Source organism: Melozone crissalis, unplaced genomic scaffold (genome assembly GCF_028551555.1).
Source record: "Melozone crissalis strain CALT ecotype California unplaced genomic scaffold, PUWL_Pcris_2 ptg000086l_1, whole genome shotgun sequence".
NCBI classification, from domain to species: Eukaryota; Metazoa; Chordata; class Aves; order Passeriformes; family Passerellidae; genus Melozone; species Melozone crissalis.
Genome location: NW_026535863.1, coordinates 212354 through 237203, shown reverse-complemented (window position 1 = coordinate 237203; position 24850 = coordinate 212354). Strand labels below are relative to the sequence as shown.

At 53.0% G+C, this 24850-nt stretch overlaps 3 protein-coding genes across 3 annotated transcripts; 1 reads left to right on the top strand and 2 right to left on the bottom strand.

Moving 5' to 3' along the window:
- Nucleotides 1-1148: 1148 nt before the first annotated feature.
- LOC128946740 (tetraspanin-18-like) lies at nucleotides 1149-3572 on the bottom strand. Its single transcript, XM_054290684.1, has 7 exons — nucleotides 3516-3572; nucleotides 3075-3269; nucleotides 2453-2527; nucleotides 2112-2177; nucleotides 1851-2030; nucleotides 1523-1606; nucleotides 1149-1196 (listed from the first exon to the last, which is right to left on the bottom strand). The coding sequence occupies exons 1-7, from the start codon at nucleotides 3570-3572 to the stop codon at nucleotides 1149-1151; spliced, it is 705 nt and encodes a 234-aa protein (XP_054146659.1).
- A 1559-nt stretch (nucleotides 3573-5131) lies between these two features.
- Nucleotides 5132-11727, top strand: ADIPOR1 (adiponectin receptor 1). The gene is made up of 7 exons (XM_054290646.1): nucleotides 5132-5429; nucleotides 6077-6193; nucleotides 6821-6992; nucleotides 7925-8111; nucleotides 9108-9295; nucleotides 10495-10688; nucleotides 10982-11727. Exons 1-7 carry the CDS (start codon nucleotides 5268-5270, stop codon nucleotides 11108-11110), a joined length of 1149 nt encoding a protein of 382 aa, XP_054146621.1. The 5' UTR covers nucleotides 5132-5267; the 3' UTR covers nucleotides 11111-11727.
- Nucleotides 11728-11822: 95 nt separating this feature from the next.
- TIMM17A (translocase of inner mitochondrial membrane 17A) lies at nucleotides 11823-24850 on the bottom strand. The gene is made up of 6 exons (XM_054290653.1): nucleotides 24763-24850; nucleotides 20218-20317; nucleotides 18770-18833; nucleotides 17879-18007; nucleotides 17231-17341; nucleotides 11823-12974 (listed from the first exon to the last, which is right to left on the bottom strand). Exons 1-6 carry the CDS (start codon nucleotides 24786-24788, stop codon nucleotides 12904-12906), a joined length of 501 nt encoding a protein of 166 aa, XP_054146628.1. The 5' UTR covers nucleotides 24789-24850; the 3' UTR covers nucleotides 11823-12903.

Genomic DNA, 24850 nt, shown 5'->3' with positions numbered 1-24850 from the left:
ACCAGTCCTTTGTTACTCCCATTTTTGTCTGTCACTTGCCTTTTGTTACAGAGGACTACCCATGCTATGAGAGCCATCAATCATTTTCTCAGGGAGACCCAAGGTTTTTGCTGCCCTCAACCACGTCAACAGATACTGTTAAGACTCATTCAAGTATAATCAGATATAAGGAGAACAAGTTAAGAGAAGTTGATTTTCCTAGACACTATATGAATTGGATGTTGTAATGTGGTTGATGTTGGGTTGGAAAATTTTAAATAAATATGGTTATTGTTGGGTTGGTCAATTTCAAGTGTTGTAATGAAATTGGAAATGAGACTCAGTTGCATGAGCCAAATAAATGAGGTATCAAGAGACAAAGGGGGGGATTGTAATGAATAAGGTGTAGTGATTGGCTCATGCAAACGAGGAGTTATTAAGTAGGGTGAGAAAAAGTTCTGTTAAGGTTTACAGTTCTTTTGACACGTACTTTTGTTGTTCCAGTTTGGTTTTGAACCGTTTTCTGCTCTCCCTCCAAGCCTCCCCTCCCACAGTGTGGTTGCTGCCTGGCAGCTTTGGCCAACAGAGCTGTCAAAATGGGGGGCAGGGCCACACAGATACCTGCCCCTTGCAAGAGGTGGCAGGGAGTGGGGGACATTGTGGTGGGACACTTGACAGGATAACATCTCACCAGCAATCAAGATGTAAGAGGGGCTCCACCAAGGAGAGGCACAGAGGGCTAACAGACAGACCTTGGGAGGAGCCAAATCTACTCAGAAGAATGAGGTCATGGACCCCAGGAGGAGCCAAGTGTATATATATATATATATATATGTATGGGTAAAGCCACGGACTTTACCCACTGGGAAGTGCTGGGAGGACATAGAAGGACTGTGTATGAATACTAATGTGGCTGATGCAACCTGGAGTGTATAAAAGGCAAAGATGCCATTTTGTGAGCTGAGCCTCTGGTGAGCAGAGAGAGTGTCACTATGCTCCTAGCGCTGTCCCCTCTTTGCTTTGTAACTTATCAGGTTCTAATTAAATTTTATTTGGTCATTCCCGCCCGGGGTCTGAGTCGTTTTTACAGTGATGAGCTGATCTCTGCTGGGTGATGAAAGGCTGAGGCCTCAGCTGCTCCCAAAGCCCTGGGCGTGTCCCTGTCCCACTCAGTCAAAGTTGTAGTAAAGGCAGAAGGCGAAGAACATGGCAAAGATCTGGAATGATGGAGATGGGAAAGGGTCAGCCCCATAGCAGGGCCGGGCCAGGCCAGGGGCAGGGAGGGGCTGGAGGATCCCTGGCCTGGGGCCATCCTGTGCCCCTCGAGCTCTCCTGGTGCTGCACAGGGACACCAGGGCAAGGAGACCCAGGGGGAGTAAAACAAACCCTTCCTTGTTCCTTCCCCTGCCCTATCTGCAGCAGAGAGCAGGCTCTGTGCCCCAAGACAGACCTGAGCCCATTTGTGCTCTCTGTGCTCACTGAGCAACCCCCTGCCACAAGGAGTGGATGTTCCTCCTGCCCTGTCCCCGGCCCCCCTCATTACCTCAATGCCCAGCACGGCTAAGCTGCAGGTCCCAGGGAGGGAGATGTACCTCTGCAGGGTCTTGCCGAAGGTAGAGAAGCAGCCCTGGGGCAGAGAGAGGAGGGAAGGGCTCTCTCATGCTCCCCATGGCCACTGGGAGCCCAGAGGGGGACTGGGTTTCAGGGGGATGGGGGGGTCCCCTGTGGGGCAGGACGAGCTGAAGACTTTGGGAGCCACTGGACTGTAGAACCACAACCAGGCAATGTCCCTAGTTTCTGTCCCTCATGCTCTCCTCCGTGAGCCTGGCTGAGGCTGGGACATGTACACAGACTCAGCAGTTGTGCCGTACCTGCTCATGGATGTAGCCAGGGCTTCTGTCCTGGCACTGCTCCCAGCCCAGGAGCTCTCCCGCCTGTAGAAGCCCATCCCGGGCACAGCATGCCCGTGGCCATGGCATCCCTGGGTGCAGCTCTTGGAAGCGGGAGCCATTCCCAAAATCGTCGGGTCCTAAAACACCACAGCACGAGAACTGGAACAGAAGGGAAACATCATCACCATGGTCACCCTTGGTGGATCCTGTGCATGCCCCAGGAGCCTCCCAGCTGCTCACCGTGACCATGAGGGTGTTCCAGGCTGTGGAGAACACCTCAGCACCCTCGTCCCCACCATAGTTCCTCTGCAACTCAGACAGGAAGTGCTCAGGCTGGACCTGTGGAATTGGTGCCAGGGTTGGGACTGTTCCTCTCCCACTCTGCTCAGGACTAGCTCCCTTTGAGGGGAATTGGGCACCCAGTGGATCCCCTCCACCTGCTTTGCAGTTTGTGTTGTGCTGCTGATGATGGAGGTGAGGGGAAGGGTGTCCCTCCACCAGCCCCAGTTGCCTGGTGGACTCAGAGCCATGGCCATGGCATGACAGAGGGAGGCTGGTGACACTGGGGATGGTGTTGGTACCTGTTTCCAGTGCACCAGGAAGAGAACGGCCCCAATGAGCTGCATGAGGAAGATGAGGCTGACGAGGATGAAGAACTGGAAGGCAGCAGGTGAAGGAGTCAGAGACCAGCCTGATCCCACCAGCAGCTTGCTCACATCATCCCAGCCCTCCTCTGCACCATCCCTGCCTGTGCCCTGTGTCCCCGAGACCAGGGACACGAGTACAGCTCCTGGGGATGGATGCCACATCTCTGACCACTGTGGCTGCAAGACAGGGGTTAACAACAAGCAGTGTCTGCAAGGAACTGATGATGCCGAAGAAATGGGGGTTCTGGTATTCAGACAGGTGTTTTTCTGCCCCTTACCAGCAGCGGGGTCATCTTGGAAATGCCATGTGAGAGAAGCCAGTGGCTTCAGAGAGAATTGACCCTACTTGGTGGCTTTATAAATCCTCTGGGCTCTAAATTGAGACTCACGAGGTGGGGAGTGGATGGCAGGACATGTTGAGGATGTGGAGCACCAGCTCCTCGCTCCCCCAGGAGCACCTGCATCCCAGCAATGCCCCCATTCAGCCCATGACTCCTGCCCCCAGAGCCCCCTGGCCATATCCTGCAGCCCTTCCCGCCCATCTGCCCTCTCTCACCAGCAGCAGGAGCGGGCGGCTCCGGCGCAGGGCCCCGCAGCAGCCCAGGAAGCCCAGCAGGGACAGGGCGATGCCCACGGCCAGCAGCAGCCACGCACCCGCGCTCAGCACAGCCCTGGCGGCCACGATGCCCTGGAAACCAGCCGGGTCCACGGCCACCCAGACTCCCATGGCTGCCAGGCACGTTCCCCCAGCCTGCAGGGGTGGTCAGGAGATGATCACGGGCTCAGGGCATGTCCCAGGCTTGGTCCCCTCCCTGGGAATGGATGTCACCCACCCCTGAGCCAGGCAGAAATGTCACCCCATGTGGATGGGGGATGCTTCAGCCCTTGGTTCCCTCCCTGGGACTGGTGTCACCCACCCCTGAGCCAGCTGGAGTTACTGGTCCCCAGGCACAGGTTCCCTCCACCCCTGCACACCACAGGGCCCAGGGGGACTCACAAACACCAGCACGTTGAAGATGAACATCAGGTACTTCATGCAGCTCAAGACACCCATGGGGACACCGGGAGGGGACACACGGCAGTATTTGTCCCTACAGAGAGGAGAGCAGAGCCCTGACCACAGCCAACCCTGACTTGTCCTGGACCCCATGGCTCCAGCAGAATGTGGGGGGATGCAGCGTCCCAAAATTCCCACATCATCTTCTATCCCCACCGTCTCCCACAACACCCCAAAAAGCCCCAAACCTGTGTCCTCTCCAAATCCGTGTCCCCTTCCAACCACGTCCCCTTCAAACCCCATGTCTCCAGTCCTCTGTCCCGTCTAAACCCTGTGTCCCCTCCAAATCTTGTGTCCCCTACAAACCCATGTGCTCTACAGACCTTGTGTCCCCACCAAATCGTGTGTCCCCTACAAATTCCATGTCCCGTCCAAAGCCATGTCCCCTCTAAATCCTGTGTCCCTTTCAGCCCCCACACCACTCACCCTGCAGGGACAGTGGGCGACCCAGGTACCTCCAACCTTCCCAGGTGCTGCCAGCACCTATATAACATCACGAAGGTCGGAAAATCTCTCCCCCCTTGCTACTCCAGCAGTCCCCAAGAAATCTCTTCCAGCAGCAAGGCCATGAATGATTGATGGGGAACAGGATCCACCATTGTGCAGCCGGCGGCTGGGAGTCTCCTGCTCTTGTCAGCCAAGGAAATTAAACCTGTGGGCAGGGAAAGACGAGCCACCCCACCAGGCCAGGGGTGACCTCGGCCTTTGATAATTGCTGTGGCCGTTCGGGAAAGCCCTCAATGGGCACACGTGGGCGGGCAGGTGGTGCTGCAGGGCTATCGGCTGTTGGGACGCAGGGACATCCCAGGTGGATGACAGGGTCTGTTTCCTCTTGTTGCCTACTTTAGGAGCTCTCTAAACACAGAGTCACGTTAGAAAGGAAACATTATTTATTCTGCACCCGGTACAAAGAGGAGGTTTCCACAAATCAAGCACACCGAGGGGTAAAAGGTTAAATACAGTAAAATTTACATGAACTCGCATATCTAAAGCATATTCTTTGCCTGCCTAATGCATATTTGTTTTGGCGATGTGACTTTACTCAATGCTTGAAACACAAAGTTCTTCATCACAGCATCTTCTGATGGAGAAATTGAATTATGACAGTTACGTTTGCAAGAGGTGAGAGAATTCATCTCGGGGACCGATAATTCCTCTGGACGGCGGTGTCAGTGTCACCGAGGTGTCACCCGGGGCGCTCGGGGCTCTGTCCCCCGCGGTACCCCGGGCTGCCACCAGGGGGCAACGGAGCGTGCAGCCACAGAGCTGCGCCGCGCGGCCAGAGCGGCTTCCGCCGGCACCCCAGCGCGGCGGCTCGTCCAATCGCAGCGGGCGGAGGCCGTTGGGGCGGGAGAAAAGAGAGACAGACAGTGATCTCGACCAATCATAGAGCATCCTTTTTCGGGGCGGGGCCCTGGCGGGGGCGTGGCCCCGAGGCCGGAACCAGCGCTGTGCGTTCCTGTTCCCTCAGCGTTGCTTCCGGTGCCGCCGCCGCCGCCCGCGGGATGTAGCGGCCGGTGAGGGACGGGCGGGGGAGCGGGGCGTCCGCTGCTTCCAGCCCCCGGGGAGAGCCCTGCCGCCGGCCCCCTCGGTCCCGGTAACTCTGTGCTTCTTTCCCCCGCAGCGCGGCGGCAGAAGGACGCGGAGGGACCTTCACCGGCTGCCTCGGAGCCGCACGCAGCCGCCGCCCCGATGGCGTCCCGCAAGGCCCCCGCCGGGGCCGGCAGCGGGCTTGCGGCCGCCGGCCGAGACCGGGAGCGGGACCGCGAGCGGGAGCGGGCGCACCTGGAGCTCGCCGAGCTGGGGCCGCTCCTGGAAGAGAAGGGGGACCAAGGAGCCACCGGCGCGGCCAGCGTGAGCCCCTCCGAGAGCCCGGGGCGGGAGGGGATCCCGAGCCACGCTCAGTCTCCTCGCTCCGTCTTCGCGGATTATGCCGGGAATCCGCGTGTTATCCCATTAAGAGCTAGAGGAGAAGTGCTCCGTGTTGCTCCTCGGGCCGGTCCGTGTTCCGAGCAGGCCTAAACTGCTCCTGCCAAGCAGGCATGGAGCCGGGATAGTCCTTCCCAGAGATGTCACCGGGATCGCTGTGTCTGTACCGGCTGTTTCCAGTGCCCCAGCATTTCCACAGGGCCGGGAATCGCCTTCCGGAATTCCTTCCCGGCTGAGGAGAGCGGGAGCTGTGCCGGGACCCAGAGCGTTCCCAGCTCGGAGCTGCCTCTGCTTGGGCGGGCCAGCTCGGGTCTCCCGGCTGGGCCAAGCGGCCATTCCAGCCTTGGTTGTAGGGATGAAGATCCCTGGTGCTAGTCCCACTTTTCGACAGGATAAATCTGGGATTAGCATGCCCGGGATGGGTCAGGCAGCAGTGTGTTGTATAAACGAGGGTGACAGGCAGGTCCTGCCCATCCTGTCAGAGGGATGAAGCGCCCGGTGCTCTCAGAAGGGCAGGGATGATTCCTCTCCCGGGGGCTGGAGCGATTCCCTCCTGGCTCTTCTCGCTGCAGGCCGAGGACCCACCATGCCCAGTGGCCCGTGAGGAGGAGGAGGAGGTGGTGCGAGTGCTGACCCTGCCTCTGCAGGCTCACCATGCCATGGAGAAGATGGAAGAGTTTGTGTACAAGGTACCGGAGCTTGTCGCGGTCCCCTAGTCTTGATTTTGGAGCAGATTTTCCAATCCCTGGGTTTGGGGTGACAGGATGTGTCCACATAAAGCTCCATGTGGCTGCACCTGGCTCCAGCTCTGCTGGGCTGCTTCCAGCAGCATCCCTGGGAATGGTGTAGGAAGGGGATGGCTGGATGGGGGTTGGCCCAGTCATGGTGAGTGGAAACCTGGGAGCAATTCAGATGTTCCTGCAGGCCTGGATGGGGCCCAGGGGTCCAAGTGCCAGCTGAGGTGTCACCCAGTGCCTGCAGTCACTGTGGCTCCTGTGCTTCTTCCCTGATCAAATGGGAATTCCCACTGCAGGGAACAGTCTGTGGATGTGGAAGGGTTAAATCTGAGGCTGTTAATCACCCCTGGCTTCCTGGGGAGTCCTGGAATTGCTCAGTCTTTGTGGGAGCTGAGGTGGGGGTACAATCACTGCCTGGGAGGTTTTGGAGAGCAAAGGGCAGGATGTGGGTGAGTGCCTTACAGGGTCCCACAGGGCACCTGATGTCAGGGAAGCCAAACTTGCTCTCCCTGAGGAGCATCCCGGGGCTGGGCTGTTGCCGTGGGTTCGGGGCTGCCCTGATGCCCTGGTGTGTTGCAGGTGTGGGAAGGGCGCTGGCGCGTGATCCCGTACGACGTGCTGCCCGACTGGCTAAAGGACAACGATTACCTCCTGCACGGACACCGGCCCCCCATGCCCTCCTTCCGCGCCTGCTTCCGCAGCATCTTCCGCATTCACACTGAGACCGGCAACATCTGGACACACCTGCTGGGTGACTGTGGGGAAGGGGGAGCCCTGGGGCTGGAGGTACTCACATCCTGCATCAGGGTCAGAACGGGCTTGGTGCCGGTGCCTCTCAATGCCCAGGGCTCCTGTGCAGATGCTGTGCATGTGTGATGATCAGACATGGAGTGCCTGGAGCCCTTTGGGAGAGCGGGACCAGGGCTGGCTCAGCCTCTGCAGGAGTGGGACAGGGAAATGTGTCCTGGGCAAAACAGGGGAGCCTCAGAGGATGTTCCTCTGAAATGAGTCAGAGGAGGCCGCAGAGATGCTTTGAGGGCTGGAGCTCTTCTGTTTTGGAGCTGGGCTGGGAATGCTGGAAGTACTTAGCCTGAAGAAAGCTCCAGGGAGACCTCAGAGCCCCTTCCAGTACCTAAAGGGGCTCCAGGAGAGCTGGAGAGGGACTTTGGACAAGGGCCAGGAGTCACAGGAAGAGGGGGAATGGCTTCCCACTGCCAGATGGCAGGGATAGATGGGGGAGTGGAAGAAATTCTTCCCTCTCAGGGTGGTGAGGCCCCAGCCCAGGTTTCCCAGAGCAGCTGTGGCTGCCCCATCCCTGGAAGTGTCCACAGCCATGTTGCACAGGGCTTGGGGCAACCTGGGATAGCGGAAGGTGTTCCTGCCATGGCAGGGGGTGGAATGTGGTGAGCTTTAAGGTCCCTTCCCACCTAAACCAGTTTGTGATTCCATGACCCTGTGAAACAGCAGCTCAGCAACTCTTTGCCCTGTGCCTGCCCCTTCCCCTGACCCCAGCCCTTCTTGTTTGCACAAAGAAAGGCCTCAGCCAAAGACCCCTTGGTGGGTTACTGAGCACCCCTGGGATACATCCAGCACCTCCAGGAGCATGGCCAGGGCTGTTCTTATCCTGGCTTTGCTGAAATTCCCACCTGTCCCCCTGACTTTCCTCTCCGTGTGTTCCTGCAGGGTTTGTTCTGTTCCTCTGCCTGGGGATCCTGACCATGCTGCGGCCCAACATGTACTTTATGGCCCCTCTCCAAGAGAAGGTGGTGTTTGGGATGTTCTTCCTGGGAGCAGTGCTGTGCCTCAGCTTCTCCTGGCTTTTCCACACTGTGTACTGTCACTCAGAGAAGGTCTCACGCACTTTTTCAAAGTGAGTCAGCATGAGTGTGGTTGTGTGGTCTCCTGGGAGGTTTTGGGTTTTTGCAGCACTTCCTCTTGGAAAGCACTGCATTCCCAAATGTTCTATCCCTGGGGTAAGAGAGCGTCAACCCAATCCAGCATGGAACTGAGGGGAACCATAACAGGGTTCTGGAGGGTTCTGCCTGACCACCTGAAATGTACCAGGTCAGGGGCCTCGGGTGCATGATAAAGATCCTGGGACCCTGCAGCTCCCAAGGGAACAGGATCCTGGCTCCCACAGGAATGGCCTCTGTGCTCCCAAGGGAACAGGCTCTATGCCCCTTACAGTAGTGAATTGAGGAGGGGTCTCGCTCTCATGGGGCAGCTGGGGGCCACGGCTGGTTTCGCAGGTTCCAGTTTACTGGGTGCTTTTAAAAACTTTTGGTTTGGATCCAGTTTGGACTGAAGCCAAATGGAAAGAAGAAACACAAACAGATTCCCGGGAGAGTGGGAAGGCTGGTCAGTGGTTTATGCCTGTTCCTTGGCTGCTCCAAGGGTCAAGCTCCCATCAGCCTTTGCAGTGAGGCTCTCAAGTGACGTTCTGCTCCCATATGGCTGTTAAAGGCATTTATTTGGGTGCTGCTTGCTGGGACTCCTGCCCATCCCCTTTGCACAACCGCCAGAGATCCCGTGGGATTCTGTCTCCAGAACAAATCCAGCAGGAATGCCCTTGTGTTGCTGGGAAGGCAATGGGGGCAGTTTAGGGGCCATGTTTCTGTGGTGAGATGAGTAGAGGATCACAGATCCATGTGCACAGGGATTTGTTCCCAGTGCTTTGAGCTCCATCCTCCTCTTGCCACCCCCCAGCATTCCCACTGTGCCCAGGCCCTTTCTCCTGTCACACCTGCCCAGCACACCCCTCCTGCCCAGTGACTCCACTCAGGTGCAGGCTGGACAGTTCCCACACATGGAGGGGGTGGATTTTGGGGCTCACCTGTGGCTCTCTGTCATTGCACCCTGCCTGCAGGTTGGATTATTCAGGAATTGCACTGCTGATCATGGGGAGCTTCGTCCCGTGGCTCTACTACTCGTTCTACTGCTCCCCACAGCCAAGACTCATCTACCTCTCCATCGTCTGTGTCTTGGGTATCTCTGCCATCATTGTGGCACAGTGGGACCGATTTGCTACCCCCAAGCACAGGCAGACCAGAGCAGGTAGGAGCTCCCTCCTCCCCCGAGTCCTGGGAGGCACTTTGGGCCGATCCCATTTGGGAGAAGCTCTGGGCACCTGGAGGATTCATTCCCCCTGAGCAGCACACAGGACTGCAGGGAGTGGCCTCCTGTCTTCTCTTGCTGCACTGGGGATTCATCTCCTGAGCAGAGCCTGAGGCTTGGAGTTTAAAAATAGCCCTGGGCAGGCTGGGGCTGTGCCTTTTCTGCCTTCTCTGGGAAGCAGTTTAGCAGCAGGAACCATCAGCTGGGCTGGAGCAGGAAGGCATTCCTGAGCTCTTGCCTACCAGGCTGGCTGGTCCCTGCCTTCCTGGGGGTGGAGTGGGGGGCTGCCTCCAGCCCCACACCCCAGTTTACCCCAATCTTGATGGCAGATCCCATCAGCCTTGCTGAGCACCAGGAGACACTTCCCTCCCCAGCTCCCAGGGGTCCTGAAGCAAATGTCTCTCAGTAACTGTCCTGGCTACATGAGTGAGGAAGGACCAAGCTGAGACAGAGGCCACCTGAGAGCCCTCAGATGAGGGCAGGGGACAGGCAGGACTCACATCCCCATGGCTCCTCCCCACTTCATCTTGTGCCCCCAGCATGAGCAGGATCCAGCTGAATGCCACCCAGAGCCTCCCCAGGCCAGTGTCACTATGGTGCCCCTTGTTCTCTGCCAACTCATCAGACGCCAGAGTTGAACATTTCAGCTACTGCTGAGGTCCTTCTCAGGAGCTGCAAGAAATTACTTTCTTGGAAGGGGTAGCTGTGTTCCTGGTGCAGTCCAAAAGGCTGGCACCTTCCAAAACGTCCATTCCCGTAGCCAGGAGCGGGAGCTGCTGCAGTCCTGCATAAGAAACACTGGGTGGGTTCTGCCCAGTGAGCATCGGGGCTGTTTACCTGGGATGTGGAGCTGTGGGCCCCTCATTTTGTGAAGGATAAGTGCCATGAGGACTGGAGAGGTTTAAGTGCTTGGACAATGCTTTCAGGCACTGGGTGAGATTGTCTGGGGGACTCCAGTGCAGGGCTAAGAGTTAGACACAATGATCCATATGGGTCCTTTTCAGCTTGACAAATTCTATGAATTCAGTGAAGAAAAGATGCTTTCCTAGCACAGGATGAGGGATCAAGGGGAGTTGGTGGGAGGAGTGGCTCCCCCTCCACACTTGAGCTCTTTCCCTGACCTCCTCTCTGGGCCGCAGGCGTGTTCCTGGGGCTGGGACTGAGTGGGGTTGTGCCCACCATGCACTTCACCATTGCCGAGGGCTTTGTGAAGGCCACCACGGTGGGGCAGATGGGCTGGTTCTTCCTCATGGCTGTGATGTACATCACGGGCGCTGGGCTCTACGCTGCCCGCATCCCTGAGCGCTTCTTCCCGGGCAAGTTTGACATCTGGGTGAGTGTGGGGGTGAACAGGTTGTCTGGGGGCAGCTCTGGGGTCAGGGGAGGGGGCACTGAGGGGCTGGAGGCTGGGGGTGTCCAGCTGTGCCTCAGCACATGCTGGCAGCCAGACCTTGAACAGGTTCTGTGCGTGGGCAGGGCAAAGTACGGGGTGGAAATCGCTCCTGGGGGCAGGAATGGGGAGCAGAGCACAGAGCACGGTCCTGGAGCAGTGAAGCGGAAGAGGAGGTGTTGATAATGTTGCTGTCCCCTTTGATGTGGTCTAAAGGCTTTTTTGCTTCCCTGCAGTTCCAGTCTCATCAGATTTTCCACGTGCTGGTGGTGGCTGCAGCCTTTGTCCACTTCTACGGGGTGTCCAACCTGCAGGAATTCCGCTACGGCCTGGAAGGGGGGTGCACAGATGACTCTCTCCTCTGAGAGCGCCTGGTTTTAGTACAAGCTTCCTAAGTGCTTTTTAAACTCTTGTCTTTGCTAAAATCAAAGGAAGACTCAAAACCATTTGGGGTTGTTGGTTTGTTGGGTTTTTTTTTAAAGAAACAAAAAAAATAAGAAATGGATAAATCCTTTAGCAAAGTTGTTGACCAAATCCTCACCCCCTTCCCCACGCACTGCGCTGGGGCTGCAGGGGCACTCCCGACTCCTCCAGACAGTGTTTTAGCTGCACTGGGATCACCTGCTGCTCCGACAGCACAGAGAACAGCTCCCTGCTCCCACACAGCCGAGCACATCCTGCTCCTCACGCACCAGGAGTTCTGCATATCCCCCACAGCAGTGCCTGGCTGGGGCAGCCCCAGGCATGGGCACACACTCATGTAATTTAAAGTTTTAATTGTCCTTTTTGTTTTGTTCTGTTTTCCTTGACAAAGTAATGTAAACATAAATGAAAGAATATTTAATATTTAATACTAAGCTTTAAGACAACGCGCTGCCACCACAGTCCTCGGCTCCCTCGCTGTCGGGAGGAAGGATAGTGTTGTAGGGAATGTAGAGCTGCTGTAGCTGATTGAAATAAAAAGGTCAATAGTTCAGTGTCACTGCTGTGCCTGTGTCCATTTTTGAGGTGGGGAAGAGAGGGCTCTGGACACCCCAGGAGCAGGGCAGTAGTGCCCCAGGACAGTGGGATCCCTCCAGCTGCGGTCGACTCTGAGCTGGGCTGGAATAAACCAGGAAATTGGGCATTGTGGTGGTGACAGGGCAGGAAATGGCCCTGGTTGGTGACAGCTGCAGGACTGTGACTTCCCTTGTGGCTCAGTAGGGCAGGAGAGGTGTCACACACAGGTTGGGTGGAGGCAGTGCAGGACTGTGCTCCAGACAGAGGCTTCTCCTGGTGCACAGGGGACAGTGATTATCAGGGGGTTTGGAGAGGCAGAGGTCAGCACAGTAAAGCCCAGTTCAGGCAGTAGAAGGCCATTGCCTGACCTATGGGTGAAGGAGTGTAGGCAGAGCCACTAGAGCCCCTGTGCCACCTGTCCCTGCCATCCCCCAGGGGTGAGGGTGTCCTTTTGCTGAGCTGTTTGGATGTAGGCCAGCTTTGGAAATCCCCCAGGCTCCACACTATCAAGAACTGCCAGCAAGCAACAGTGTCAATTAGTTAATTAACAAGTTACAACAAAAAGACTCACTGGATGTGATTCTGTAACTGCTGGCAAGAGGGGAAGGGCTTTCTACAGCTGGAGTTTAAGGACAAAACCACAGAGCAGATATGGTCACTCTGCTCAGGCCAAGATCTGAGATGAGAAGCAGGAGGCCGTGCTGGCAGCAGGTGCAATGCTTCCCCCTCCAGCCCCATAACCTAAATCTAACAGGGAAAAGGCTACATTCCAGCTGCGTTCACTGCACGCACAACATCCCAGAGGAGACTCCAAGACTTTCACTCCAGTTTGTGTCCAAAGGATGACAAGACTCCATTTGGTCCTCGTCTCAAACTTCCTTGTATTCTACCAGACATGTGTAACATTACAGCAATGGAATATATCAGGAATAAATAGATTTTCTTTTCTAAAAGTTCTCCTGAGCAGTTTGACGTTGAGAAATGCTGCAGGTCCTCCTTGTGTGGTGTGTAAGGGATGACCACTGGTGTTAGGTACAAACCCCCTCCACATCCTCCAGGTGGGACCACTCAGGGACAGGGAAGGAAAAGAAAAGAGGAGAAGGAAGAGGAGGAGGAGCAGGAGGAGGAGGAGGAGGGGGGAGGAGGTGGTCGGGGACCATCATTGATACTGTCGGTAGTCGCTGAATGGGGGTGGCTGGAGCTGGGATGGATCCTCTGACAACTGTGGGCCTGGAGGAGGGAGAGGGGAAAAGGCAAATAATTACCAAAATGCAGGCAATTCTTCCTATTAATAGAAATCATAGCTGGTTTGTTTATATAAATCCCTCTTAAAAATGAATCATAACCCCGGGAACTGCTTGGGTTTCATAAAAAGTTTCAAAAGTTACATAGAATCAAAGACTGGTTGGGCTTGGAAAAGACCTTAAAGCTTATCCAATTCTACCCCCTGCCATGGCAGGGACACCTTCCACTATCCCAGGCTGCTCCAAGCCCCAGCCAACATGGCCTTGGACACTTCCAGCATTGGGGCAGCCACAGCTTCTCTGGGAAACCTGAGCCACCACCCTCAGAGGAAGAATTTCTTCCCAATATCCCATCTCACTGTGCCTTCTGGCAGTGGGAAGCCATTCCCCCTTGTCCTGTCCCTCCAGGACCTTGTCTGAAACCCCTCTTCATCTCTCTTTTAGGAAAGTACACTGTTCAAGCTGCTCCAAAGACAAACCACTTCTCTCTGAGTTTCATAGAATCCATAGAATTGTGGAATGATTTGGGTTGTCGCAGCTGGTGGGCGAGCCCACCAGGGGAGGGACTATGTTAGATCTGTTATTTTCAACTAGAGATGGGTTGGTGGGAGATGTGGTGGTTGGAGGCCACTGGGGGCATACTGATCAAGAAATTATAAAATTCTCAATATTTGGTGAAGTCAAGAGGAACACTAATAAGACTTTTACACTGGACTTTCGGAGGGCAGACTTTGGTCTATTCAGGGGACTTATTAAGAGAGTTCCTTGGGAAGTAGTCCTTAAAAATAAAGGAGTTCAGGAAGGGTGGATGTGCTTCAAAATGGAAATCTTGAGGGCACAGGAAGAGACTGTCCCTGTGTGCCAAAAGACAAGTCCACGAGGCAAATGTCCAGCCTGGATGGGCAGGGAGGTTTTGAAGGAACTCAGGAATCAAGAAAGGATGCATTAACTTTGGAGGGAGGGCCAGGTTTCTCAGGTAGTATTTAAGAGGGCTGCTAGAGCATGTAGGAAAAAAATTAGAGATGCTAAAGCTCAGCTTGAACTTTAAATGACGACTTTTGTAAAGGATAACAAAAAATGTTTTTATAAATATATTCGTGGTAAAAGGAAGAGTAAGACTAACGTTTGTTCTTTATTAGATGCAGAAGGGAACTTAGAAACTGCAGATGAGGAGAAGGCAGAGGTGCTTAATGCCTTCTTTGTCTCAGTTTTTAGTGAGAAGACTTGCCTTCAGGATAATTGTCCTTTTGGGTTGCTCAGTCATATCAGAGAGCAGAATGGTCCCCCCATTATCCAAGAGGAGGCAGTCAGAGAACTGCTGAGCTGCTTGGATATTTATAAATCCCTGGGAGCAAATGGGATCCACCCCAGGGTGATGAGGGAGCTGGCAGCTGAGCTTGCTAAGCCAGTCTCCATCATTCACCAACAGCCTTGGCTCACTGGGGAGGTTCCAGATGACTGGAAGCTGGCCAATGTGACACCCATTCACAAAAAGGGTGGGAAGGAGGATCCTGGTAATCATAGGCCAGTCAGCCTGACCTCAGTACCCAGTTAGGTCATGGAACAGTTTACACTGAGTGTCACCACACAGCATTTATAGGATGGCCAGGGTATCAGACCCAGCCAGCAGGAGTTCAGGAGGGTTGGGTCATATTTGACCAATCTGATCTCCTTCTATGACCAGGTGACCCTCCTGCTGGATGCAGGAAAGGCTGTGTGGATGTTGTGTGCCTGGACACCAGCAAGGCCTTTGGCACTGTCTCCCACAGCACACTCCTGGAAAAGCTGCAGCCCAGGGCTGGGACAGGAGCACTCTGTGCTGGGCTCAGAACTGGCCCAGAGAGTGGTGGTGAGTGGTGCTGCATCCAGCTGGCAGCCAGGCACCAGTGGTGTCTCTCAGGGGTCTGTGCTGGGGCCAGTTCTGTTTAATATCTTTATTGACAACATGGATGAAGGAATTGAGTCTTTCATTAGTAAATTTGCACATGACAGTAAGTTAGGATCATGTGTCCATCTGTTGGAAGGTAGGAGAGCTCTACAGAGAGACTTGGAATGAGTGGATGGACTGAGTCTAACAGGATGAAGTTTAGTAAGTCCAAGTGCCCAGTCCTGCATTTTGGCCACAATAACCCCCTGCAGCATTATAGGCTGGGGACAGTGTGGCTGGACAGAGCCCAGGCAGAAAGGGCCCTGGGGGTGCTGGTGACAGCAGGCTGAACATGAGCCAGCAGAGTGCCTGGTGGCCAAGAAGGCCAATGGCTCCTGGCCTGGATCAGGAATGGTGTGGCCAGCAGGAGCAGGGAGTCATTCTGCCCCTGTACTGGGCACTGGCAAGGCCAAACCCTGAGTGCTGTGTCCAGTTCTGGCCCCTCAGTTTGGGAAGGATGTTGAGACACTCAAGCATGTCCAGAGGAGGGGAATGAGGCTGGCGAGGGGCTTGGAACACAAACCCTGTGAGGAACAACTGAGGGAGCTGGGGGTGCTCAGCCTGGAGAAAAGGAGACTCAGAGGTGACCTTATCACTTCTCTACAACTTCCTGAAAGGTGGCTGTGGTCAGGTGGGGCTGGTCTCTTTCACCAGGCAGCAACTGCCAGAATGAGAGGTCACAGTCTCAAGCTGCATCAAGGGAAATACAGGTTGGATATTAGGAAAAAGTTTTTTACAGAAAGGGTGATAAAGTTCTGGAATGGTCTGTCTGAGGAGGTGGTGGAGTCACCATCCCTGGATGTGTTTAAAAAAAGACTGGATGTGGCACTGAGTGCCATGGTTTACTTGAGGTGTTGGGGCATGGGTTGGACTCGATCTTTAAGGTATCTTCCAACCTGGTCATTCTGTGAATTCTGTGACCATAAAGCTCATCTTGCTCTACCCTCTGCCATGGGCAGGGACACCTAGCGCTAGACAAAGTTTCTAACAGGGAAATCGACCAGAGGAGGGAGAGGGAAACCTTTCCAGTCATCTAAAGGAGCTGGAAACTTGCACATCAGTGCTTTTGAGGTGACCTTGGCCCCTCTGGAAAGGTTTAACCATGGTGACTTGCCCGACAATAAAGCAATCAGTGAAATGGAACAAGTGTGGAGTCAGCTTCCTGATCCACTGCCTGCTGCTGGAGGGAGTAACACAGCTGTGGTGGGACAATCCAGAGAGAATTAATTGTCATGGACAGATGATACACTTTCTCCAAGGCAAATTAATTTTCAAGCATCTTTAAAAAACAGAAATTGTCATAGGTTGGATGAAGAATATTGTTCGACAAACCCAGGAGAGGATCCACTTGGGAATTAGTGACCTGCTACTCATCCAACACTAGTGGTTTGTGTTCTTCCCAAAATAAGGTGGAGCATTTTCTCCTATGAGGAAAGGCTGGAAGAGCTGTCAATGTTAAACCAGGAGAGCAGAAAGCTTAGAGCCCCTTCCAGTGCCTGAAGAGGTTCCAAGAGAGCTGGAGAGGGACTTCGGACAAGGGCCTGGACTTTGGAGAAGGGCCTGGAATCCCCCAGAATAAGGGGGAATGGCTTCCAACTGACAGAGGGCAGGGTTAGATGGGATATTGGGACAGAATTCTTCCCTGTGAAAGTGGTGAGGCCCTGGCCCCAGCTGCCCAGAGATGCTGTGGCTGACCCATCCTTGGCAGTGTCTAAGCCCAGGTTGGACAGAGCTTGGAGCAACCTGGGATAGTGGAAGGTGTCCCTACCTATGTCAGGAGGTGGAATGAGATGGGCTTTGAGGTCTCTGCCACCCCAAACCAGTCTGGGATTCTTTGACAGAGGTATTTAGGATTTTCCACAGGAAACATTCACACACAGTGACTCAGTGAGATATTGAAGCAGTTTAGAAGAGAATCACCACCACCCTTTTTGGAAATCATGAAGATTCTTCATCTTCTCATTTACCTGGGGGTTCCCCACAGAGACCACAGCCCGCCAGAACCACCCTTCTTTTGCACAATTTGCTGCCTGCCACTCCCTCAAACCATTGTGTCTCACCCCTGAATAAAATCCTTCTGCCACCATGTGTGTGGCAGAAGCCAGGGACAGCAGGGACATCCCTGCTCTCAGCCATGCTACCCCCCATCTCCCAGCAGGAGATAATCTCATGTCATCAGCACCTGCAGCTCCTCCTTGGCTTTCCACAGCCACAGGAGCTGGCAGGGCAGTGCAGATTCACTCTAGGATAAGATGACTGCCAGGGGCCCATCAGCAAAGCAAATCCTTGTGACATATCCTCTGCCGGCTCCTTACCATTTGGGAATTGCGTGGAGGCAAATCTAGTCAGCAGAATTCCAGCTCCTTCAATCAGGGCCAGGAGAATTCCTCCCATTGCAGCAGATCCAACCATGGCAACAGGGCCATCTGGAAATGAAAAGCACAAACCAGCACTTAATTTCTTTGCTGCATGTTAGAATCCACTGAATCCCAGGATGCTTTGGGCTGGAAGGGACCCTGAAGATCCTTTTGTTCCACGCCCTCCCTGGGCAGGGACACCTTCCACTATTCCAGGTTGCTTCAAGCCCCATCCAACCCAGCCTTGGACACTTGTAGGGATGGGACAGCCACAGCTGCTCTGGGTAACCTGTGTCAGGGCCTCACCACCCTCTTCATGCCTTAATCTCTCCTAAAACAGACTCAGAGCAGTAAATTTGCATCCATTAAGCTGCATTAAAGGATAATTACTGGGCAACTCCCCCCGTCCTTCCTTCAAGGAACACTGGGAACATTTGGGAGCCCGATTATTACTTTTCTAAGCACAGGAAAAAAGTTTCAGATTATTTTTCAGCATCTGAGACAGCAAATGCCAATTAGGGTGTCACAGACTGTTGCTTTGCTATACAATGAGAACTGAACATTTAGAGAATAGGAGATTTTCAACTGATATCCCCAGTTTCTTACTTCTTGCAGCTAAAATGGCTCCAGTCAGGGCTCCGCTTGTGATGGAATTCCAGGGATCTTCCTTCCCTCTCATTCTGACCATACTGCAGTCAATCATGGAGAAGAGACCTCCCCAGACAGCAAAGCTCCCTGTTCCAAATCAAACCAAAGCCACTTTGAAGAGAGCAGAGAAGCTAGTTATGCTGCACAACAGATGTTGTGGTGTTACTGGGCTCCCTTAAGACATGAAGTAAATTCAAACTCATAAAGAGCCAAGTACAGGTTAAAATCAATACAGGGAAATTTCCAACTTGACATGACATCATTGGCCTCTCATCCCATTTTATATATGATCTCACTGATCTACAATTAACTACAGAAGATTTATCAAACTGTGATTATAATGGAACTTTCATTCTAACAAAGTCAGATTAGCTAAGGGAACTTCCAGATTTATCCATTTTTAACATATTTCCTTACAGACAATGATGGATAGTCATGTCACACCTCACACTTCACCCAACCCTGCTCCTGTGGCCTCAGGAGCTTGGCATTCATTCTACAGCACATGCATGGATATTCCCAAGTTCTATTTTTCATCCAAGCTGGATCACTACTAGTAATGAGTTAGTTTTATCTTAACCCCTTCCACACCATGAAGAGGCTCCAGGGAGCTCTGCTGTTTAAGATATGACCAGTTATTACAGCTGTCTTATCATTCCAGGAACATGGACAGTTTCCTCCCCATCCAAACCACTTTTGGATAAATCAGAACTGTATTTTCTCATTGCTTGGGCCAACAAACCTGCTGAGACTCAGCGCAGGTGTCAGTTAGCTGCACCATGTTACATTCCCAAACTCTGTTATCTAGCAACAGTCAATTCTGCGTAACAAAACCCCAAAATTCATTACCTCCCAGTTGTGGAGCTCTGGTTTTAATTGCCGTCAAACTGCCCCGCAGCCGGTGGTTTACACCCTAAAATAAAGAATTCAGTCAAAAGAAAACAGTCAAATCTTACAGCCAAGCTGAATCTATATTGCAAAACCCTGCCACAGGCCCAACACATTTCTGAGCTCCCTCAGCAGCTGTAAGGAGCTGAGACAAAGTGTACTTTACACCTATTTCACTATTTATCATTTCCATACAATATTCCTGTCAGGTACAGATGGGAATTACAGTCACCAGGCAGGAAACAATCTGGGTTCACAGTCCCAGTGGGACTGAAGGAGGCATTACAGTAACATTTTATCAGGATAAGCAGTGATTTTTCACAGGTATAATTTTTTCTTCCCAGATGCTGGGCAATCCCACTAGTTGTCCTATGTTCCTGCAGGTGCAATTGTAGGTGTCTTTGTAGCCAAGAGAAGCAAAGTCATGCTGAACCTTCCAGAGTCCAATACTCAACATGTCACCCAGGGCCCCACAGAACAACTGCACATTCTCCCAGACTTTAACACAGTTTAAAGAATACCCACCAAGTTTTATTTTTGTTACAATCACTCAGAAGTGGGGACAGGTATATTTAGCAAGTCTTAAGCAAAATTAAGACTCTAATTAAGCACACAGTCCTTTGCAAGTGAAGTGTCTGCAGGATCTGACTAGTTTGGAAACAGTTATTTATTAAACCCACCTCAAACCAACAGCTTATAGTCAGACTAATATCAAAAATACCTTATCTATGAAGTCAGAGAAATTTTAAAATTAATGTTCAAGCAGCAACTGAATCTTAATTTATCAAATGTCTCTGCAATGGGTTTATGGCCAAGATTTTGCAGTAGATATCCCAAAAGTGAAAACTGACTTGTATCAGCAAAACTTCACTTCCATGTTTACTCACTCCTGCATTGAAACCAAATCTGAGCACTAAGAAATCGAGCTAATAAAAATGGCAATGATTAAAAAGAGATTAATTAAAGAAAAATTTACCCTTTAATATAAATCTGAAGGAGAAAAAATTCTTTGAGTCATTCTATGTTTTAAAAGAAAGGGAAAGGCCAGGAGAGGAAGGAGAGCTTAGGCTTCATGTCCCTCCATGCAGACAGAACCACAGGCAGATGAATCTTTCCTGCTGCACTTCCTATCCTGAGGGAAATGTTCACCAGTTAGGGAGGAACACACGATCAGTGTCCCACTGCGGACACCAGAGCAAACACGGAAGCAGCAATTTTATCCCAAAAGATGAAGAAAGGTCTTGAACCAGGACAGATTCTCACGGCGTGGATTAACAATGCAGAGGTCTTTAATCAGCCCTGCTCCCTGCACAGGGATTTATTCCCCTTCCCCTTCACTGCCACACTCCCTGGGGAAGGGCAGTGGAGGCAGGACTGCAGTCAATGCACCTGCAGAGGATTTTACTCACCACTGGGGAATTTCGGAAGCCTTTGATAGCCTGGAAAATGCCCCCTCCTATGGCCCCCATGGTGAAGGCCCCTCCACAGTCATCCACTATCCTCCAGGGACTAGAAAGAAAAATAGAGATGAAAATATTAAATCCCATCATGTTAAACCATGTAAGTGAGTGGGATGGATCCAGCACTTCAGCACTGGTATAACTGGGGTGAAGATTGAGCCTGGTGGCTACACCATCTCAGCTAACTGAGCAGGCAGCAACAAAAAATCAAGAATATTACAGCAAAACAGACTCAACCTTTGCCAGAGTCTCCTGGCCCACTTCCCTGGAGTGGGAAGTACCAAATATACAGAAATGCCTGAACTCCTCACACAAGGCAGAGAGACATACCTCCATCATGGAAAACTCCTGAAGAATTCCAGCTCTGCCCTACACTATTTACATAGTGTAAATAGCTTTAAATTCCCTGATCTCATTCTTCTCTTGACCTACAGAGAACCGAGGTACCAAATTCCATGAGACGCAGTTCCCAGGTGGCACAAAACACTTTTTCTTGGATCACTCGTCCTTTTCATTAGCTCTGCTTATTTAAGTGAGACTTCAAAGTCATCTTTGCTGAGCTGGAAAGGTTTTTCCTGATGCATCCTGGATCTCTGAAGTCCATTCCAACAAGAGATCTCTCCTCAGAAGTATAGCACCCACAATTCCTGCTCCAACACCACAGAGCAGCCAGGAAAACCTTGCATAGAACCTTCCTGCAGCACAGGCTGTCATCATCTGACAAGGGACCCTTACTTACAGGTTCAGAACCTCTGCCAAGAACTGGAGCCTTGCAACTCCAAACCAAACTCTTGAATTAGGTGAGCTTTAAGATGCCATTAACTTCTAGTGTCACTGTGGGTAATTTCAGAGCACAGAATAACAAAGTTGTTTGGTTTCTTTCATCTTGTATCTAGATCTTCCAGCCAAGCACTCAGGTAATTTAACTCCTACACTGCCAATAATCAGAAAATAAAAAAATCAGCCTACAACAGCATGCAGGTCACAAACGGGAGCACCATGGCAAGCTCAGTGTTTCTGTCAGGCAGGAGCATCAAATGAGCACTTCCAATTTCACTTGTAATGTCATGCTTCTGTTCCTGAGGAGCCCCTACAGCTTCCAGCGCCTGCACATGAGGACATCATCCCTGACCTGCCACTTCCCCACCTTACAGACCTCCCCTAGCGAGGGGTGATCAATCCCCCTCACTGTGCTGCAGCATTTGCCACAGGGTGTTTTCTTCCTGGAGAAAGTATCTCTAATTTTCAGTCCCTCTCCCTGAGTGTTCTCCGAGGCTCTTCATGTTCACAACCTACTTCCAAAGCTCCTCCTCTGCAGCCAGCCCTGCCCCCTACAAAGAGAACCCCTGCGGGCACAGGTCACAACGTGGGCTTTGCTTTCGTGCCTTGGATCGCTGGGTTGTTCCCAAGATACCAGGAGCACACCCAAGTGTCACCACTGAGTGTCCCCAGAGACAGCCACATCCAGGTCCCAAACCCACAAGGCCTCAGGAAGCAGGGGGTTGCATTTTACCCTCCACCACCTCCTGTTTGTCTGCCATGCCTGCATATGGTCTCATCTTATCTCGTTACAACCCCCTCAGCCCTAACTGCATTCAATAATTCAACAGTTTATTTTCCTTCCACTTTTTCCTGCATCAGAAAAAGCTTCCAGACACACTCTTGTCCAAGATGCCAAGATGAAAAGAAACTCACATTTTTCTCAGGGATTTTTTTGTTGTTTTGTTCTTACATCTCCTGTGCAGATTTTTATCTCCTCTGCTATGAATAAAACATCCCAACCCTCTTCCTTTGTTAACTCTTTGAGAGTGATCTCTTTAAAAGGCTTTTTGGAAATCTAAATGGAGTATATAAAGGGGGCTTCCCTTATCCATAAAGTCAAGGGATTCCAAACTACAAATCATGGCTGCTTTGTTCTTGAAGCCTTGTTAATGAGACCCCAATCAGAGAATGCTTCCCTCTTTAACCTCATTAATTGTTACCTTCAGGGTTCCTAATCTTCCTTTTAAACTACTCTCCAAACTTTTCTGAGCAACTTTTAAATGAGAACATCTTTGATGCCAGCACAGCCAGCATGTGTCAGCTCCTCCAAACTCCCTCAGAGCTGACACAAAATACCTCTAGCCCTGGCACTGCCTGACCTCATAAAGAACTGGGGGACAAGAAAAGAGATTATTTCATTCTTAATCTGGCACTTATCTACAAGCAAAACATTACTGTTAATTGTTTCCCTGACTTGGAGGGGAGCCCTGACTATAGGGAAATGACATGTGGATAAGGTTGGGTTCCTACTCCTGATGGCACCAGAAATTTCTCATAGATGAGGAGAGCAGAGGGCAAGACTTCACCTTTTCCCAAGGCTATGGGACAGCCACACACCAGCTCTGGCTGCCTGGGAGAGGGGTGGGTCCTCCCTCCAAGCCCCACAGCATCCTGCAGCCCTCCTGAAGGCTGCATAACAACTGGAAACAGAGGCTGCCACAGTTTAAATGAGCAAAGGAGCCTTTTCTCTGTGCCAGCAGTTCACAGGGACCCAGCCTGAGCCCAGGACAGCAGCTCCAGGGGCTGGGTAACAGAAGGGACCAGAGGGTGACCAGCAGCCAGAACAATGGGGGACACCAACAGCCCCACATGGCTTGGCAGCAAAACATCCCAACTGCACAGCACTAAGGACACAGCTTCATGCTGTGCCTGGGGAGGGTGAGGACTTTACTAGGAGGAATTTCTCAACAGAAAGGACTGTCAGCAGGGGAAGGGACTGCCTAGGGAGGTGGTGGAATCCCCATCCCCGGAGGTGTTCAAGGAATGACTGGACATGGCACTCAGTGCTCTGGTGTGGTGACAAGGTGGGGTCACAGGTTCGACTTGATGGTCTGAGAGATCTTTTCCAACCTAAGTAATTCTGGGATTACCCAGAGCCCACAGCAATCTATTAATAAATACTATTTACTTTGCTCGTGTCCCAGATGTCATGCTGTGAAAAGGTGATGTTTATGGACAAACCTAATGCATGTCAGCAGAGCAATCTGCAAAGTTTGGGAAAAGCCTCATGAACAGTCACAGGTCTCTTGTCTGCAAAGGTGAGCAGAATCTCAGACTGGTTTGGGCTGGAAGAGACCTTGAAGCTCATCCTATTCCTCCCCCTGCCACAGGCAGGGACGCCTTCCACCACCCCAGGCTGCTCCAAGCCCCAGTGTCCAACCTGGCCTTGGACACTGCCAGGGATGGGCCAGCCACAGCTTCTCTGGGCAACCGGGGCCAAGGCCTCATCTCACAGGGAAGATTTTTTTCCCACTATCCCATCTAACCTTGCCCTCTGGCAGTGGCATGCCATTCCCCTCTGTCCTGCCTGTGATTCCAGGTCCTCGTCCCAAGTTCCTCACCATGATGAGAAACTTCACCCATGATTCAGTAACCCTGCACCTGAGCTTGCATTTAATCCTTTTACTACTACAAATACAACCTTGTGCCTGTGTAGGTCTACGAAGACAGTGCTGAACCATGACAGGATTCAGACATTGCCAGCTTGGCATGGAGGGGGCCAGGCTAGGCTTATGGAAACGGAGAGGGAGAAGGGCAGGGCCACGGGAGGCATGAGGGGAGCCTGGGGGGCCAAGGATGGGGGAGGACTTGGGGACTGAAGGAAGGTTGAAGACGAATTACGGATGAGAGAAGGCTGAGGGGGGACGTGGGAGAGACTGAGAGTGAGGTGGGCTGTAGATGAAAGGAAGGCTGAGATGGGAGGCTGAAAATGGTAGCACTGAGAATTGGGAGGGCTTTGGATGAGAGGGAGGACTGAGGATGGGGGGACTGAGATGGTGGCTGAGGATAAACGGGGGACTGAGGATTGGAGGGGCTGTACATCGGGGGTAGACAAGAGGCGAGCTAAGAATGAGGGGCCGTTGAGGATAGATGATCTGAGATGGGGAGCAGAGGGGGAGGGGAGCAGCCTGTGGGGGATGAGGAAGGGACCGAGAATGTGAGGAGCTGAGGATAAGCGGGAATTGAGGATAGGGAAGCCGATGATGGGGGACTGAGAGTGAGGAGGCACTAAGGATAAGGGAAGGCTGGAAGGGAAGCTGAGGATGAGGGACGGAGGCAAGGCGGCGAGGAAGGGGCTGCTGAAGGACCGATCGTGGGACAGTCAGTGCAGGCCCCGCCGCCCCCGGAGGCGCGTGAGCCGTGCAGGCCGCAGGACCCTGCCGGCCTCTCGCCGCTCCGGGAGGCCGCGCGGGGCTCGGCGGCGGAGGGGTTTGGCTGCCAGGCTCCGAACGGGACCCGCGGCACGGCCGGCACGGCCTCCCCCGCCTCCCTGAGGGGGCCCCACCAAGGTCAACCCCGCCCCCCCGAGGGGGAGCGGCCCCGAGGAGCAGCCGCGGGTGCGCCCGCACCGCTCCCTCGCACCGCCCCTTCCTGGCGCTCGCAGATCCCGATCCCGATCCCGATCCCCGATCCCCGATCCCGACTCCCGATCCCCGATCCGGATCCCCTCACCAGGGCTCGCGAGCGTACTCCTCCATCTTGCTCGGCCCCACCACCTCCCCGCGCGCGATTGGCTGCGGCGGCCCCGCGCCGGCCAATG